The sequence below is a fragment of the Clupea harengus genome, chromosome 1, assembly GCF_900700415.2.
Source record: "Clupea harengus chromosome 1, Ch_v2.0.2, whole genome shotgun sequence".
NCBI classification, from domain to species: domain Eukaryota; kingdom Metazoa; phylum Chordata; class Actinopteri; order Clupeiformes; family Clupeidae; genus Clupea; species Clupea harengus.
In genome coordinates, this window is record NC_045152.1 from 14,713,790 (window position 1) to 14,731,828 (window position 18,039).

General features: G+C 43.3%; 1 protein-coding gene across 1 annotated transcript in view; it reads left to right on the forward strand.

Annotated features, from left to right (window-relative positions):
- Positions 1–17,202, forward strand: part of LOC116220052 (alpha-tectorin-like) — a gene marked incomplete at its 5' end in the record, with an annotated part of 33,128 nt that extends 15,926 nt beyond the window's left edge. The window contains 6 exons of the mRNA XM_031565359.2: positions 8,248–8,432; positions 14,315–14,475; positions 14,780–15,025; positions 15,313–15,475; positions 15,692–15,794; positions 16,014–17,202. Coding sequence (XP_031421219.1) covers positions 8,248–8,432; positions 14,315–14,475; positions 14,780–15,025; positions 15,313–15,475; positions 15,692–15,794; positions 16,014–16,060 — 905 coding nt within the window. The remainder of the gene's footprint in view (positions 1–8,247; positions 8,433–14,314; positions 14,476–14,779; positions 15,026–15,312; positions 15,476–15,691; positions 15,795–16,013) is intronic.
- Between the last annotated feature and the right edge of the window lie 837 nt (positions 17,203–18,039).

Sequence of the window (18,039 nt, forward strand, 5' to 3'; positions counted from 1 at the left end):
ATGCAGTTAAGAAAAAGTTAAGACGTATTTCTTCTTACCTTCACTTATGAAGTTCCTGGGACAAGTCTGGTATTCATGAAAGTTTTCTTATCTGAGATTTGTTCTTAACTAAGAACAGGATTTAAGAATGCGGAAAAGCAGTCGTAGATAGGCCAGATTGGAGTGGAGAGAGGGAGAGAGAGAGGGAGGAAAAGCAGTCGTAAATAGGCCAGATTGGAGTGGAGAGAGGGAGAGAGGGAGGGAGGAAAAGCAGTCGTAGATAGGCCAGATTGGAGTGGAGAGAGGGAGAGAGAGAGGTAGGGAGAGAGGGAGGAAAAGCAGTCGTAGATAGGCCAGATTGGAGTGGAGAGAGGTAGGGAGAGGGAGAGAGGGAAGGAGAGAGAGAGGAAAAGCATTCGTAGATAGGCCAAAGTTTCTTTCTTCAATGACTACTCGGCAGAAGTGGTTCGGCGGCGTAAGGCATTTGATGACACGAAGACCCGACTAAGGAAAATGAACGTGATCTATGCATTGCTCTATCCGGCTACTTTAAGGGTGACAGTCGATGGTAAGCAGAAGAGATTCGACTCTCCGAAAGATGCCGCATTACTCGCACAGTCATTAGAAGAAGGACGCAAAGGTATGCCAGACTGAAGACTGGACTCAGACACTGATTTTTGAAGATTAATGCGGTATGTTACCTCCTGTTTGAGTTTATCTATACATAGACTTTATATTCTATTTGCCAAGTATAGCCGCTGTGAGTAGGCTGACGTGTTGTTGTTGTTTTTTTTGACGATGGTGGTGAGGAATGAAGATTGGGTGGCAAGCTCTTTAGTCTTGTCGTGGGCGAAGTTTGGAACTCCCTGCAGGTTAGGTAGCAGGGACAATCCCCTTGAAAATTTAAGTTTAATTTGTTTATTTTTGTATAGTAGTTCTTGTTCACATTACTTTTTTTGTTTTTCTTCTCTTGGCTCAGTGACTGCACATGTCGTATTATATGTTTTAGGATTCATGTTCTCAGCATACTCTCTCTACATAACGAATAAAGTTGGCCCATATGGCGAGTAATAAGTTACGTCTATGTACATGGAACATAAAAGGGGTTCATAGTCCTGTTAAAAGAACAAATATACTGCGTTTTTTGAAAAAAGGGCATATTGATATTGCTCTCCTGCAAGAAACGCACTTGGATGATGAAGAGCATCTCAAATTGCAGAAGGAAGGTTTTAATCAGGTGTTTTTTCCCTCATTCACCTCAAGAAGTAGAGGAGTGGCTATATTAGTGAGAAGGAACTTGCAGTTTTCATTGCTGGACTGTATTAAAGAGAAAAGTGGCCGATATGTCATTGTGAAGGGCATCTTGCAAGGTACAGTTATATCTATACTGAACGTGTACTACCCTCCTGCTCACCCCTCTGACTTTATAACTAAGGTATTCTTGGACTTTTCTGAGATTCAGTCAGATATTGCCATTGTAGGTGGAGATTTTAACTGCATACTAAACCCACTTATTGATAAATTACCTTCTACAGCTATGTGTCTTTCACCACAGGCTAAGGCACTCTGTTCTATTTGTGAGGATTTAGGATTTGTTGATGTTTGGAGAACAATTCACACTTCTGATAAAGCGTATACTTTCTTTTCTGCACCTCATGGCTCTCACAGTAGGATTGACTACTTTTTCTTGTCAGGTCTCGCGATGCACAGGGTTTTGTCTTGCTCTATTGGTAGTATTTTGATTTCTGATCATGCCAAGGTAATTTTGGACCTCTCCATCAAGGGTGTAAATAGTGGAGTGAAGTTCTGGAGACTGAACACATCAATCTTGAAAGATCATACATTTGTTACTCATTTTACCACTGAATTTCAGTATTTTATCTCCATTAACACTCGATCCACAGACAACCCGGCCTTACTATGGGAAACTGCTAAAGCATATGCTAGGGGGTTGATTATTTCCTTTTCAGCAAGTAAAAAAAGGCAAAAAAGAGAAAAGCAGAATCTGTTAATGGCTGAACTTAAAACTAAAGAAAATGCTTATGTTGAGTGCCCATCTCCCACTATTTTGACAGAAATATCTGCAATTAGAACAACCTTAGACAACCTTTTAACACAAGATGAGGAAGTCAAAGTCAGATTTATTAGACAAAAGTTTTATGAACATAGAATAGAATAGAATAGACTTTATTTGTCATTGTGCATTGGATACACAACGAAATTTGTTTGTGCAACCACTAAAAAAAGTGCAGTTGTGCTGGGTGGAGGGTATGAGGGTTGTGTGATTGTTTAGTTCTGTGATGGCCCTGGGGATGAAACTGTTCTGCAGTCTGGAGTTGCGGGCTGTAGTGGCCCGGTAGCGCCTGCCAGAGGGTAGCAGGGTGAAGAGATGGTTTGCAGGGTGAGTCTCATCCTTCAAAATGCCACATGCTCGGCAGAGGCAGCGTGTCCTAAAGATGTCTTCCAGGGGAGGCAGTGAAAGTCCAATTATTCTCTCCGCAGACCTTATGACCTGACTGAGGGATTTCCTGTCCTTGTCTGTGCAGTTGACATACCATGCAGTGATACAGTATGTGAGGACACTTTCAATGCAACAGTGGTAAAAAGACTTAAGCAGCTCGGAAGACAGGTTGTTTCTCTTCAGTATTCTCAAGAAGTAGAGCCGCTGCTGTGCTTTCTTGACTGTGGCGGTTGTGTTACTCACCCATTTCAGGTCCTCTGAGAGGATAACCCCCAGGAACTTAAAGCAGGAGGTCCTCTCCACTTCCTCACCATTGATGATGAGGGGTTGAGGGTTTGCCTTTTGCCGTCTGAAGTCAACTATGATTTCTTTTGTCTTTTTGACATTCAGGGTCAGGTTGTTTTGCTTACACCATCCTGTCAGTCTGTCAACTTCGTCTCTGTAGGCACTTTCATTTTCGTTGGTGATTTGTCCTACCACAGTCGTGTCATCTGCAAATTTGATTACTGTATTTGAAGTATGGGTGTTGGTGCAGTCATATGTGTAGACGGAGTAGAGCAGGGGACTCAATACACAGCCTTGTGGAGCTCCGGTGCTGAGGGACAGGCTCGAGGATTGGTGAGGACCCAGTCTCACTGTCTGGGGGCGATCTGTTAGGAAATCCTTAATCCACATACACAAGCTGTAGCTGAGGCCCAGATCAAGGAGTTTGGTGATCAGCCGGTTGGGGACGATGGTATTAAAAGCCGAGCTGTAGTCTATGAAGAGGAGTCTCACATATGTCTCCTTCTTGTCCAGGTGTGTCAGCGTTGTATGGAGGGCTGTGACAATAGCATCCTCAGTGGACCTGTTTTCCCTGTAAGCATACTGATGCTGGTCCAGGGAGCGAGGGAGGGCAGCCTTAACACGCTTCGCCACCAGCCTCTCAAAGCACTTGGCGATGATGGGAGTGAGCGCCACAGGTCTATAATCATTTAAAGTGCTGATGTTGCTTTGCTTGGGCACAGGAATAATAGTTGCTGTTTTAAAACAGGTTGGTACGACCGCTTTGGCTAAAGACATATTAAAAATGTCTGTAAAGACATCTGCGAGCTGGTATGCGCATTCTTTGAGCACTCTTCCTGGAATGGCATCTGGTCCCTCTGCCTTCCTTGTGTTCACAGACCTGAGGATGTGTCTTACCTCCTCTGCTGTTACCATGGCTGTGTGGTCTGTGCCAGCAGGTGGGGGAGCAGCTCCATTATCTAGCCCAGATGTCTCGAAGCGGGCATAGAAGTGGTTGAGCTCCTCTGCTAAGGAGGCATTGGTGTTTGTGGGTGGGTTGCGGCTTCCCCTGTAGTTGGTGATCTGTTGTATGCCTTGCCACACTTGTGTTGGGTCTCTGTTGGTGAAGTGGCCCTCAATCTTCTCCCTGTACATGGCTTTGGCCTGCTTGATGCCTTTTTTCAAGTTGTGCCTGGCTATGCTGTACTGTGCTCTGTCACCTGATTTGAAAGCTGTGTTGCGCTCCCTCAGAAGGGCCTGGACCTCCCCAGTCATCCAGGGTTTCCTGTTAGGGGGAATCCTGATGCGGGTGTTGGTGGTGATATTTTCAACGCAGGTCCTGATGTAACAGAGGACAGCAAAGGCATACTCATTCACATCCTGATTAAAAAACAAGGTCCAGTTTGTTCGTTCAAAGCAGTCCTGGAGCTGTAGAGATGCATCTTCAGGCCACTTCCTAACAGTTTTGATGGTAGCTTCTTGTTTTTTAATGATGGGGCGATATGCTGGAATCAGGGATAGTGACAGGTGATCAGACTGGCCCAGGTGTGCGAGGGGTGAGGCCCTGTATCCCTTTTTAATATTAGAATACACACAGTCCAGAATATTTTTTCCTCGAGTTGCACACTTTACGTGTTGATCAAAGCTGGGCAGCACCGTCTTGAGGTTGACATGGTTAAAGTCACCAGCCACGATAAAAACGCCCTCTGGATAAGTGGTCTGCTGTTTGTTTATAGCTGCTAGTAGATAGCCAAGTGCTGCATTAGCGTTGGCATCTGGTGGGATGTATACTGCTGTTACCACGGTAACAGAGAATTCGCGTGGTAAATAAAATGGTCTACATTTGACTGCTAGCATCTCTAGATCGGGTGAACAGTGCTTATCGATGACAAGTGGAGTTTGTACACCAGTCCTTTTTTACATATGCACATAGTCCTCTCACGGCTCTTACCAGAAGCCTCTGTTCTATCGCTGCGATGAAGTGAGCGACCTGACAGCTCCACCGCTGTGTCTGGGATCCCCGAGTGTAGCCAGCTTTCCGTGATGACAATGACGAAGCTGTCTCGTATGGTTGACCGGGTCGATATATCCAAATTAAGCTCGTCCATCTTGTTTCCTAAAGACCTTACATTCGCGACGTAAAGACTGGGCAGTGGTGGTCTGTTTGGAGCCCTCTTTAGCCTAGTCAAGTCACCGGACCTGCAACCCCGCTTCTGTTTACGTTCCCTCCTCCGTCTTCGGGGTATGCCGCTCGGTGTAGCTATCCATGGAGACGCCGGTGTTCTGGGTATTCCCGGAGGAATCCCATGCGAGTGTTGAAAGGCACTCGTTATCGGAATTTGGCATGTTCTACCGAAGTACAATAAATCCTCTCTATTGTAGAAAATATTTGACGATTGGTTTGGTTTGATTTGAATGATTTCACTGCATTGTTTTAGGGAGCACTGAGCCGCTGCGACTATGCGCGCCGCCATGGCAACAACGAGACATGGGGATAAACCTGGGAAATACCTAGCATATCTCACAAAAAAAAGAGCAGAGTCACAAACCATTGCAGCCCTTTGTGATGCTCAAGGCAGCCGTATATATGATAATAAGCTTATAAATGACACCTTTAAGATATTTTATCATAATCTCTATAGTTCTGAGCAGCCAAGGGATGCGTCTGTTCTGATGGATAAGTTCTTTGACCAGCTAAACTTGCCCACTATACCATCAGAACATAAACTTGCTCTTAATTCACCCATTTCCAGAGAAGAGGTGTTTAATGCCATAGGAACTCTTCAGAATGGGAAAGCTGGTGGACCGGATGGGTACAGCAGTGAATTTTACAAAGAGTTTTCAGGCCTATTAGTAGACCCTTTAGTCAGCATGTTTAATGATGCTTTCTCAAATAAAGAGTTACCCCCGACCTTGAAAGAAGCAAATATCTCACTCTTACTGAAAAAGGGGAAATGTCCTGAGTCCTGTGCCTCTTATAGGCCCATATCCCTTCTAAATGTAGACAGAAAGATCTTGGCAAAAATTTTGGCTATACGCCTTGAAGGTCTCCTACCTAAAATTATAAAAGAGGATCACACTGGTTTCATAAAGGGGAGAAACTCTTATAACAATGTTAGGCGTCTTCTTAATATCATTCAGGTCTTCCAACGTAGACAAGTTGATGGTTTAGTGCTTTCTCTGGATGCAGAGAAGGCCTTTGACCGAGTTGAATGGTCATATTTATTTTACTGCTTGGAGAAATTTGGTTTAGGGGATAATTTTATTAGATGGGTCAAGGTCTTGTACGATAATCCTCAAGCAGCCATTCTTGCTAATGGACTGAGGTCTGAAGGTTTCCCTGTGCATAGAGGAACAAGGCAGGGCTGCCCATTGTCCCCCCTTTTGTTTGCCACGGTTATTGAACCATTGGCAGAGGCCATAAGGACAATACCCTCCATCCAGGGCTTACAAATAGACAATGTACATCATAAGATAAGCCTTTATGCCGACGATGTCTTAATTTATATTTCAAGTCCAGAAACATCAATACCTGTGTTACTTGATGTTGTTGGTTTATTTAGCAAATTTTCTGGATATAAAATTAATTTGACAAAATCAGAGGCCATGCCGCTAGGGAGCCTAAGCTCAATACCTACAACACTGCCTTTTTCCCCCTTTAAGTGGTCCCCAGGGGGCTTTATCTATTTAGGTATATTCATAACCCCTACATTTGAGCGAATGTATAAGGCTAACTTTGTTTCATTGTTTGAGAAGGTGAGGCTAGATTTGGAGCATTGGAACTCTTTGCCAGTCTCTTGGCTAGGTCGTATAGCTCTTATTAAGATGAACATATTGCCTAGATTGCTTTACCCTATCCAAATGATCCCAGTTTTGTTTTCAAATGGAGTCTTGAAAAAACTAAATGGTTGGCTTAGTGCATTTATATGGAGCAAACGTAGACCAAAGCTAAAGATGGCTACCTTACAACTGCCAAGCTCTGAAGGTGGATTAGATTTACCAAATTTGAGAAAGTACCAGCTTTGTGCTCATTTGCGATATATGATTGGATCGTAAATGAGACAGCCTCTGTCTGGCTGGATGTGGAAACCTCCCTATCAAAATACCCACTGAAGAACCTGTTGTTTGTTAAGAGTTTTAAAACTGTTAGGTCATGCTGTGACAATATTGTTACTCTCAACACAATTAAGGCTTGGCGACTAACACGTAGACTTGAGGGGAGGTCAAAACTAACATCAGTTTTCACTCCTATTTTGAACAACCCCGATTTCCAACCAGGACTTCTTGATGCTGGCTTCAGACAGTGGCAGGATTGTGGCATTTATGTGTTGAAAGACCTCATTTCTGATAATACATTAATGTCATTTAACCAAGTGGTTGAGAAATATAATATCCCCAGACAGAGCTTCTTTCGTTATTCACAGATAAGACATTATATATTGCACAGTACAACCCTAATTGATAACCCTGGTGCATCTCATCTTGAGAAAGTACTGTTTGCAACACCTTGGAGATTGTCTATCAGTCTACTCTACGGAGCTATGCGTAATCTGGCAACTGTGGCTTTGCAAGAGCTTAAAGAAAAGTGGGAGAGCGAACTTTCTGTTACAATCAATGACAATGAGTGGGACGATATTTGGGTCTACGCTAAATCAATTTCAGTCTGTAATCGAGCCAAATCTATACAGCTAAAAATTGTACATAGAATGCATATATCCCCCAACCGCAGACATCATTTTAATCCAAATTTGTCGCCAATGTGTCTTAAATGTAAAACAGAGATTGGTACTCTAACCCATTGCCTTTGGTCATGCCATAAACTGCAAAGATATTGGGCTAATGTCTTGACAGAAATTGAAAAGATACTTGGGCAAAACTTCCAGATGGATCCAATGTCTCTTATTCTAGGTCTCCCTTCTAGATATGTAGTGTTAAAAAAACAGAGGCTCTTCTGTATTCTTACATATGCAGCTAGGAAGAATATATTATTGCAGTGGATAAGCGATAGACAGCCAACTGTTAAGGGCTGGCATAATGTTTTGTTTGATTTAGTACCTCTGGAGTACCTGACATGTGTGATACATTCCAAATCTAAACAATTTTATAAAGTTTGGGAACCTTATCTGAATTATTTGGACCCCAACGTTTCTGACATTATGTTACAGGGATTTTTTGAAAAGTCGTAAGAGAGAATACTTTGCTGTGTATCTGTTTTCTTTCTTTATTCATCATTTTTATTGTATTATATGTGTGTAGCTGAGCTGATGTTGTTGTATCTGTGTGTTGTGTTTTTGATGTGTGTGCTTGTTTGAAGTATGGTTGTGTGCTAAAAACCAATAAACATATTTACCAAAAAAAAAGAAGACACTTAAGAACATGTTAGAGAATGAGGTCCATTGTTACTACTAATGGTACTACTGCTTTTAATATTACTATGTTGGATAGAAGTTTATTATATTCCTCCTTGTTTATATTCCCATATCACGTTTCCCCTCACCATATTCACCTCTTTCCACCTTTCTCTCTCCTCCCGTCTTCCTCAGACTCTGTGGAGTACTGTTCCAGCAGCACAGGCACCATGTCTTTGTCTCGCTGCGAGCTGTTCGAAGCAGGCTTCTCGGCTGGCACCCTCCACCTCAACGACCCCAGCTGCAACGGCACACTCCAAGATGGCAGAGTGGAGTTCCTCTTCGACAATGAGAACCACCTTTGTGAAACCACTCTAAGGGTACAATAGCTTCTACACCAAAGATTTACAAAAGAAACTATTGTAACCAAGGTTAACAAAGTTATCTTTAAGATTATGTAAATATGTATAAATCTTCTTTTTTCTTATGCCCTTTGCTCCTCTTGGGTGCATAGGCCATTGACGAATGTCCTCCATTTCGCTCGGTTGTTGGCAGTTCTTTCAACGTCTCCCCAGTTGAGCCCTTTCCCAGCCATTTCTGCCTGGACACTTCTCCTCCAGCTGTTCCTGGGTCGACCTGGTTTTCTTCTTCCCTGTGGGTTCCATTTCAGGGCTTGCCGAGTGATGTTTGTGGCCGGTTTTCTGAGGGTATGTCCAATCCAACTCCACTTTCTCCTGAGAATTAGCATGTCAATTGGATCCTGGCTTGTTCTTTTCCACAGGTCCACATTGCTTATTCTGTCTATCCCCCAGATGTTCATTATCCTTCTGAGGCAGGTGTTGATGAATGTTTGCAGCCTGTGTGTTGATTGCTTAGTGGTTCTCCATGTCTCGGATCCATACAGCAACACTTGTTTCACGTTGGAGTTAAAGATGCGTACCTTGGTGTTAATTGATATGTTCTTTGAGCTCCAGGTCTTCCTGAGCATATTAAACACCACTCTTGCCTTGTTGATCCGGCTTTTTATGTCCGCCTCTGTACCTCCGCACCTACGCTGCCCAGGTATGTGAATGCCTCCACTTCCTTGAGGGCATTACTGTTCATGAGGATGGGGTTGCTGGATTTGGAGTGGATCTTGATAACCTGCGTCTTTGCTGTATTGGGTGTTAGACCAAGTTTTGACGCAGTTTGTGAGAGTCTGTCTGTCTTTTCTTGTATCTGTGCTTGTGTATGTGAGAGGAGAGCCAAGTCATCCGCAAAATCGAGGTCGTCCAGCTGCTCCCACAGTGTCCACTGGATCCCGTTCTTTCTCTCCTCAGTTGTTTCCCTCATAATCCAATCTATTGCCAGGAGGAACAGGAATGGAGATAGAAGGCATCCCTGTTTGACGCCCGTCCTAACGTCAAAGCTCCTGGAGAGTTGGCCTGCATGGATGACTTTGCATGACGTTCCTTCATATGAGTTCCTGATTAGGTTTGTGATCTTGGTGGGAATTCCGTAGTAGTCCATAAGGTGCCATAGTCCTGTTCTGTCCAAGCTGTCGAACGCTTTCTCAAAGTCGATGAAATTGATGTAGAGGGAGGTGTTCCATTCAATAGACTGTTCAATTATGATGCGTAGTGTTGCTATGTGGTCTGTTCATGAGCGATCTTTCCTGAATCCTGCTTGCTGGTCCCGAAGCCTCTTGTCCACGGCATCCTGGAGACGATTGAGAATGACCCTATTGAATATTTTGCTGGGTACGGAAAGTAGGGTGATCCCGCGGTAGTTGTTACAGTTACTGCGGTCCCCTTTCTTTAGCAGTTTAACAATGTAACCCTCTGTCCACTCGGTTGGTGTCCTTTCCTCTTCCCAAATTCTTCCAAAGATACTGTAGAGCAGGTCCGTTGTTAGGTTGGGCTCTGCTTTAAGGGCTTCAGGTGGAATGTTGTCGGGTCCAGCAGCCTTGCCAGATTTTAGTTGTTTGATGGCCGTCTTCATTTCAGTCTTTGTTGGTCTGCCACACTTGATTTTAAGTGGTTTTGCTGCCTTGGGGATATCTGGTCGCTCTGCCGGTGCTGGCCTGTTCAGCACCTCCTCAAAATGTTCCACCCAACTCTCGAGCTGTGCCTCCGAAGTAGAAATCAGTTGGCCGGTCTTGTCTCGTATTGGTTTATTGTTATGTGTATTTGTTCCAGACAGTTTCCTTGTTATGTTATACAGCTCTTTCATGTTCCTTTGACTCGCTGCAAGCTCTGCTTCTTTTGCTAGCCTCTCCACCTGAGATCTTTTGTCTCTCCTGATGTTATTTCGCACATCTTTGTGGCATCTGTTGTACTCCTTTTGGGCAGATGTCTTTCCAGATCTTGTTCTTGAGCTGTTAACTTTCGCTTTGAGCTCTCTCCTCTGATGGATTAGTTCGAGGGTTTCTGGTGTCATCCACTCTTTGTGTTTTTGGGTCCTCCTTCCTAAGGCCTCTTCACAGGTTGAGGTCCAAGCAGCTTTTAGATGTCCCCACTCTTCGTTTATGGTCCATCCCTCGGTTTTCCTCTGCTGTAGCTGTGCATTTCGCCTTGAGAGGACCTCCTTGAAGTTCTTAGCTACTTGGGCGTTGTTGAGGTGCTCTATGTTGTATTTTGCCCGATGTTTTTTTGCTTGCTGGTGTCTCTTCAACCTTAGTCTGAATATCCCTACCAGGAGGTGATGGTCTGAGGCTGCGTCTGCTCCTCTCATTACTCTCACATCTTCCATGGACCTTCTAAACTTTTTACTGATACAGATGTGATCAATTTGATTTTCTGTGACATGGTCTGGTGACACCCACGTTGTTTTATGGATTGTTTTGTGGGGGAATACACTTCCTCCAATCACTAGGTTTTTGCTGGCACAGGTCTCTGCTAGCAGCTCGCCATTTTCGTTCATTGTTCCCACTCCATGTTTTCCCATCACTGCTTCATATCCCTCATTCTGGCCTCCAATTTTGGCGTTGAAGTCTCCAATCAGCATGATGAGGTCTTTGGCTCTGATACTACCAAGTAGGTGGTTCAAGCTGTCATAGAACCTGGCCTTGACCTCATCGTCTGCATCGTTGGTGGGTGCATAACCCTGGATTATGTGGGCCTTCACTCGCTTGTTGTTGGTATTGAAGGTGGCTGTAATGAGGCGAGAGCTGATGGGTTTCCATGCAGTTAGAGCCTTCCTGGTGTCCTTCGTCATCATGATGGCCACTCCCTCTGTATGGATTGCTCCCTCCTCTTCATGTCCAGAGTAGATGATGGACTGCCCACTGGCCAACTTGACCTCCCCCGACTGTGTCCATCTGGTTTCTGCCAGGCCCAGGACTGATAGGTTGTAGCGCGCCATTTCTTTGGCAATTGTGGCGGCCTTTCCAGCCTGGAACATGGTTCTGATGTTCCATGTGCCCACAAGGATCGACTTTCTTGACGTCAGTAGGTGTATCGGCTTCCCGGCTTCCTTGCGGGTTTGGCTGGGAAGCGTCATAATCCCCCTTTCAGGGTCACCATCCTCTGCCAGGCGTGTGATTTCATTCGTCAAAGTTTTCATAACTGGCTTAAATTTTTCTAGGGTGGGGTAGTTGACCCCACGCCCAACCCCCAACCTGGAGGACCGGGGGACTGCTTTGTCTGCCTCCTCTCCTTTGACCTGTCCGGCTTGGTTAAACCTGCCAGGGATATAACATCCCCGCCGGCATAGTTCTCCGGTTCACTGAAGTACTCAAGCCTCTCCACCACGGCAAGGTGCAGCCCCCCGGAGAGGGGGGCTGAAGAGCACGCGCAACTTTTACTTTGAATATAGAGAGAAGACGTTGAGATTAAAAGACGGTTTAAAAATTCACGGTGACAACCTTTTAAAAATTCAACGTCTTTACTGACCCAATTAATTAAACCAAATTGAATTATTCGATGATATTTTAAAGTTAATCAAACTTACTTAACTTAATCAAATTCACATAACCCAACACAATTGTACAGGCTAGCAGTTCAACAGTAGCTTAACAAAATCGATATCCCATTTACAATACATACAATCAAATATTCAATCAATTAAATATGTTCAAAGAATCAGTGTGTTCATTCAGTGTCTTCTTTAAATAAAAAAAGAAAAAGTAAAGTCTTACGTATCCGTGGAACTTCAGCTATCAAGCTACCAAACAGTTCTCTGTCAGTTGGACTGGATGTAGTGTGGAATCCGTATTTTTCTGTTGTTCGGTGGGAGGCTCGCCATCTAGTTGTCGTCGTTGTTTTCAAGGAGTATTTAGTCAGTCAGTCAGTCAATATTCACTGTAGATGATTCCACAATGACAATCTTCATTTCGATCTTCAAAGGTTTCAAGCACACATCTTTGTCCAGCAGGTCCGCTGTAGCTCGGTGTAGCTAGCTAGCAAGTTAGCACTCAACTAGCACAAAACATAAATCGCGTATTTCCAACTGTACAACTGTACCTTTTCTATCAAACTCATGTAAAACACTTTAACTTTAAAATATAATCGAATAATTCAATTTGGTTTAATTAATTGGGTCAGTAAAGACGTTGATTTTTTAAAAGGTTGTCACCGTCTTCTTTTAATCTCTCTATATTCAAAGTAAAAGTTGCGCGTGCTCTTCAGCACGCACGACGTCCTGTAGAGCAGTGTTTTTCAACCTTTTTTGCGTCAAGGCACACTTAAGACACAGAAAAAATCTCACGGCACACCAACAACCGGAAATTATATGAAAATCAAACCCAAACAGTTTCAGCATGAGCATAATATACTCTAAGAAATCAGGGAAACGCGTGTTCTATTTGTTATGTTTTATTAAACTTAACATCATCCTAATGCCAAGATGGCACAGGCTTTATGCCCAGGTACAGATCATTTTGGACAGGCTGCATTACCGCCACACACCTGTAGAACAAAAGACATGCAATTAGAACAACAACTGTCATGGTATATGAACATCGTTAAGTGCTAGCTCCATCCACAAAGCGCACGTTAGCCAGGAGTTGGGCATGGCCACTTATATCTGTCGACTCATCGAGTTGCAAAGCAAATTTCCCGCTGCAGCGTATCTTCTCCAAAACAATGCTCTCGATGTCAGCAGACATGTCATCAATACGTCTCGCTATGGTGTTATCTGAGAGGGGAACTTTAGCAATCTCCTTCACTGCATCTGGGCCTAGCATGACATTGACAATGGCTTTGCAGGCGGGTAATATCAATGATTCCCCCACAGTGTGTGGCTTTTTTGACTTAGCTACCAGTTCCGCTACTAAATAGCTAGCTTCCAGGGCTCTCTCGGACACCTTTGTGACCTTTGTCATCATAGTAGCCTGTTTCACAGTGTTGTCACGCAAACAAACAAAATAGTTTGGATCCTTGTCTTGGAGCGCAGGGTGTTTAGTTTGCAAGTGGCGTTTAAGCTTGCTAGGGACCATGGCACTGTTAGCTAGCTTTTCCCCACACACAACGCACAACGTACTCGGTGCGGCGGGAACCCCAGTAAAGGAAAATCCAAATGACAGATACTCATCACTGTACTGTATTGAGCTCACCGTTTTAGCCTTCTTTTGTCACCCACTTGTACTGGGCTCATCTGGATCAGGTGTGGGGGGATCTTGATCAGGACCTAGTTTTCTTTTCAAGAATTTCTCCATTAGACTTTTATGCGTGTACCTATCTCTTAATCTCACTTTTTTTAATTGTCGCCTCAGCAAATCTGCCTATTAATTATGCTGCGTACCGCCACCCACAGGCAGAGGGGAGTATTGAGCCTTCATACCACCAACAGCGCGACGACACAAACACACAAGTTGGCTCTTTTTTTTTTCACCAATGAAGTGACAGTATGTAAAAAATGATGTTTTTTCACGGCACACCTGACAGCCGGTGTGCCGCGGCACAGTGGTTGAAAAACACTGCTGTAGAGGGCGCTCCAACATTACATTTCATTTCATTCATTACAATTCATTCATTAAAAAGCTATGCTAAATTCCTAAGGCACTAATAAATACATAACTAATCAATGTTTAATGTTTATTATTAGACTATTTATTAATTACTATTTATACATATTTACAGAATCTTAAAGATAACTTTGTTAACCTTGGTTACACTATTCTTTAGAGGGATATTGCCTTTAAGTGTTAAGTTCAAATCAGAATGGCAAAACCCCCAACAGTTCAAATATGTTTACTCAGAATTCACAGCAGCGCATGGATGAAGCCATTGTTGGTTTCTACCAAATACATTTACCCCTGTATGTGCTGTCTATTGCCCAACAGAGCAACAGCACCCACTTCATCTATGAGAACTTAATCCAGGGGGAGGCCAACTCAGCCGGTGGCGTGATCAGCAGAGAGAGACGGATACAACTGCTCTTCTGCTGTGTCTACCCCCTCAGTCAGGCACTCTCCATGGACATGGAAATCAACCCCCTGGAGAGGTTGGTTTTGCCTTTATGTCCGCACTTTTCTATCACTTTTTCTTGGTTGATTTGCAGCCTTTCTTCATTGACCAAACACAATAAATTGGAGACTGAATTATACTATTCCTCACTCATAAAACATCCAGATAGTAGTCTTTCATAATATTAAAAAATATATATATGTTTACAGCACACACAGTGCATCAACTACTCCCCCCAAATTAAAGCCCTTCATAGAGGAACTATCACTATCATCAAAGACTAAGTTTTCTGCCTGTCTTAAAATGAACTGAATAAAAACAATTTGTGTTTATTTCTACAGTGTTTTGACTAAGAAGTTACCAGGAGGTAATGGAACCTACCGTGTCCGAATGATTCCCTATGAAGATGCAGGATTCTCTAATGCGTTCTCTGGGAATGTGAATGTGGTGGTGAACCAGCGGATGTACGTGGCAGTCCACGTGGAGGGAGTGGACAGCCGCCAGATCGCCGTGGTGATGGACTCCTGCTGGGCCACTCCTGTCAATCAGGCAGACTACCACATCCGATGGGACCTCATCAGAAACGAGTAATTTGTACCAACGCACACATACACCCACTCTTAATTCTTACATACCTTATTACCAGACTATCACACGTGCCTAAATGAATAAGGGACATAGAGCTCTTACAACAGATAAAACATAAACTATTCACCCAACTAGCACACTATCACAGGTTCTTAAACGTCATCATAATTTGAGTCCTTATTTGTTCAGACTTTTTTTCTTTTGCTCATCATGTGGGTGTATTCCCTTCTTCATAAGTACCTATTGTCCTCACGGTCTCTTTTTCCATATGTTATTCCCCCTCTAGGTGCCCCAACCCCAATGACCGCACAGTGGAGCTGCTTCAGAATGGAAACAGCACATCAGGTCGTTTCTCCTTCAGGATGTTCACCTTCACTGCAAACTCCTCCAAGGTTTACCTGCACTGCAGCATCCACCTGTGCTTGGTGGCGAGCAACGACTGCACAGCCGTAAGTTCACCACATCTAGAGCACACCAGGAGGGAATCTGACTAGCAGAGTAATGTCAAAGTTTTGCTATAGTTGTAGTCTAATATGTTTGTCACAGATGTTTTAATAAAATACAAATTTGCTGAATGTTTGTCAGTGTTTACACATCAGATTATTTCAATAAGAGCAAATGTTAAAAAGAAAACAAATCTGTTCCGTTTCTCTTCCTGTTTACAGCACTGTTACCCAGGTAACCACCATAGGCAGCGCCGTGCTGTTGATTTCCATGACAGCGCCTCCCTCTCACTGGGGCCTCTGGTTTGGGCCAGTGGCAGAGCAGGTAAACATGGATAATTCAACACTGACTACACCCAGCTAGTTGGCAAATGTCTGTGTGTGTGTGATATTTTATCCTTTGTATATAATTAGTGCTGTTAGGGGTTGTAACCTACCTGACTCTAGATTAGAGATCTGCCCATCCCACATTCACTTATTGTGGTCTGAAATTGTTCCCTTGAATCCAAATTAATTCTGTCATCTCATTTGTGTTTTTTTCCAGATGGGAGTGACATGATTGACCCGAACCCTGTGAAGCCTCGGGTCTAACTGCATTTCTGATAGTCTTGTTCCTCTTGTTCCTGCTCTCACTCTCACGCCTCTCATCTAGAACAGAACACAGCTACACAATCACCTGGCTTTGACAAACCAACATGCACAGCATTCATAGAACACAGCTACACAACCAACTGGCTCTGACAAACCCACATTCAAGCATTCATAGCACACAGCAGTGTTGTACCTTTTCCCTTCTGTGGTAACATACAGGAGAGCACGGTGTCCTGCTGATTGATATTCATTGATGTGAGAACATACCTAGACATAAACTACATAAACTGTGTTCATATATTTCTTATATATTCACAATTTTCCTGACGAGCTATGGAGGTATACTATTTCTTTGCTGAGCTATAGAGCTATACTTTTTCCTTGCTGAGCATGGTGTATTGCTGATTCCACCACCTGATTCCACCACCTCCTTTTAGGGTGTTTACGGTGTTTTGGGGAAATTTGAAATAAATAAAGTGGAGAGAAGAGAAAGCATTTTGCATGTCACTGATGTCTACATTATGGCCCTATGTGTTATAGAAAATATCATGTTTGATTCGACATTGTTCTTACAAAGTATGATTGATTGGGTTCAGTGTCTTTATGACGTAATGTAGTGACACCCAGTGAAGTGTCATTAATGGGAATAGTGGAAGGACAGACGGATGGATGGACAGATAGAAACCAGTGAGACCAGCAGACTGACTGACTGGTTGGTTTATTTAATGAGAATACTAATACACACTGTGAAATATGATTGCTAAGGGTTTTCTGAATTAAAGAGATAAATGGGGGATTTATTTCAAGCTCTTTAAAATGGCTCTATTGTGATAATCCAATGTTGAAAAATCCAAAGGAAAGGATGGGAAATAGCAGAGATGAGAAAGAGGCATAACACAGAGTAATAGTGGGATGAACAATGGATAGGCGGCAGAAGCACCAAATAACTACTTACCGAGTGCACATGTAATGATTTTGATTTTGAAGATGCTGTTGGCCGTGGGCCAGGTCAGGGGAAGGGCTGTCTCTATAATAAAATAATGTGGATCTGTGTGTGGGTGATGGGAATTGCTGCAAAGCACCTACCTCCTGTCATGAAACAAGCCAAGTTTCATGTTCTTGGCATTATCAACTATAAATAAACAAGCAGCTGCTCATGTGACTCAAAAAGATGTGTTCAGTGATTGAAAGAAATGTCAAAATGTAAAATCTTTGAGCTCAACTTTGCAACAAGAATATGGATGTTGGTCATACAAAAGAACTACAGTCAGAATGAGACAGAGCCCCCCTGGTGACAATGCTAGTAAAAGTATCATTGCATGTCAATGATCAATAGCAATTTACAGGCCTGGCATACATTACACATCTGCAGACAAGCATGGGGATTTGTGTCTTAAATGTTAGGGGGGGACAATCATACCATTAACAACGTTTTATATGTCTAATCCAGTGTAATGCCTTTAAGTGATTTAAAGTCCTGTTTGTGCACTATGCAGTGCCCTGAGAAACAGATCCACGAGAGGCTGGCTCACACTAGAATCATTCAGACTGCATAGCAGCTTCATAACTATATGTAACCTACTGGTAGTAAGGTATTGGCTCTGGAATGTGACTACGCCACCTGGTGCCTTTCACACCAAGATATATTGTTATGTGTAATTGTACCTTTTGACAAAGACAAGCGGGCTCTCACACAGGTACGCTCCAGTAAAGACAGAGACGAGGTATTTCAGTAGAAAAATAACACTATTTATTAATACAAGGCTAAGTGATGATAAAATACGGCAAGAGAGTGGGTAATGGCTGCCACCAGAATGGTAGGGGACACTAAAGGGGTTTATAGACAGCAGCTGTTGCAGGGGGTTACCTGTCCTGAAAATGTTCCAGAATGGCTCAAGGACTATGTAACATAGACACTTTTCCAAAAGAAAGTGGGAAGAGATATGCATTTGAAAAAAATAAATGTGTTACATTGTGTT